This window comes from Sinocyclocheilus grahami, unplaced genomic scaffold (assembly GCF_001515645.1).
Source record: "Sinocyclocheilus grahami isolate Dianchi unplaced genomic scaffold, SAMN03320097.WGS_v1.1 scaffold22074.1, whole genome shotgun sequence".
Lineage (NCBI taxonomy): Eukaryota > Metazoa > Chordata > Actinopteri > Cypriniformes > Cyprinidae > Sinocyclocheilus > Sinocyclocheilus grahami.
The window spans coordinates 1-909 of NW_015518642.1; the positions used below are offsets into that span (position 1 = coordinate 1).

General features: G+C 44.4%; 1 protein-coding gene across 1 annotated transcript in view; it reads left to right on the forward strand.

The window, feature by feature from the left end:
- Positions 1–216: 216 nt before the first annotated feature.
- LOC107579936 (39S ribosomal protein L1, mitochondrial-like) overlaps positions 217–909 on the forward strand; it is a 2,520-nt gene continuing 1,827 nt past the window's right edge. The window contains exon 1 of the mRNA XM_016265716.1: positions 217–251. Within this exon, the coding sequence (XP_016121202.1) occupies positions 217–251 (35 nt within the window). The remainder of the gene's footprint in view (positions 252–909) is intronic.

A 909-nucleotide genomic window follows, 5' to 3' on the forward strand; every position in this document is an offset into this window, starting at 1 on the left:
AATGTTCCGAGCTGAACCCAACTTGGACTTGTTGTTAAAAACACCGCGGTGTTTCGCGTTACAGTTAAAAGCGTGTCAACGACCTAGTGCAGTTGTCAACTACTCCAATAACGAGGTTTGTGTTCTGTAAGGCTATTATTATTAGCTATTCTTGCTTTGTCAGTGAATGCACAAAGTTGCGATTTACATAGATTAAGTTTGGTTGGTGAGCACAACATGAAAAGCAGGAGCAGATCTGGCCGTGCCACCAGGTCAGACGTTCCTCGTTATCACCAAATACGGTCATCTATTAATCAGGAGAAACTATGTGTTGTGTAATGGGTTGAAACACGGTTCTCTCGTGTTTATTAAGTTACGGCACACACCGTCTCCTTAGCCGATCTTCTGGAGGTAGGGCTGGAGACGGCGGGCGTGTTTGACACCCAAAGACATAAAGAACGCAAAGGCACCACGCCGGAATGCAGTACTTAGGTTCTTACCTGCATTCGGGAGGTGGGAGAGGAGCTGCTGGTGTGATATGATCAGAGACATACAGACAAACTGCGACCGATCCTCATCCTGAGAGTCGGGCAGAAGGAAGGACAACACTCTGAGCTTCCGCTCCAGTCTACAGTCCCCTCACAACCAACGATAAGAAGTCCGAGTCGTTTCCGCGAATCGGTTCTTTTGAACAGGCAGTTTTTAAAAAGCGATTCAAACAACAGATTTGGCTATTATTTTACGCCATTACGCAGTTGCGTCACATGGCCCCTGACGTCGCACATTTTATAAAGTCTTATTAAAAACGTGGGCAGTTGGCACGTATTGCTGTTTATTTATGTTCTATTAATAAGGGTGTTTGTAATTGTGTGTATTTAAGTTCAGTTAGCTGCAGCCATGATCAGCTTACAAAAAACATAAAAACATTTG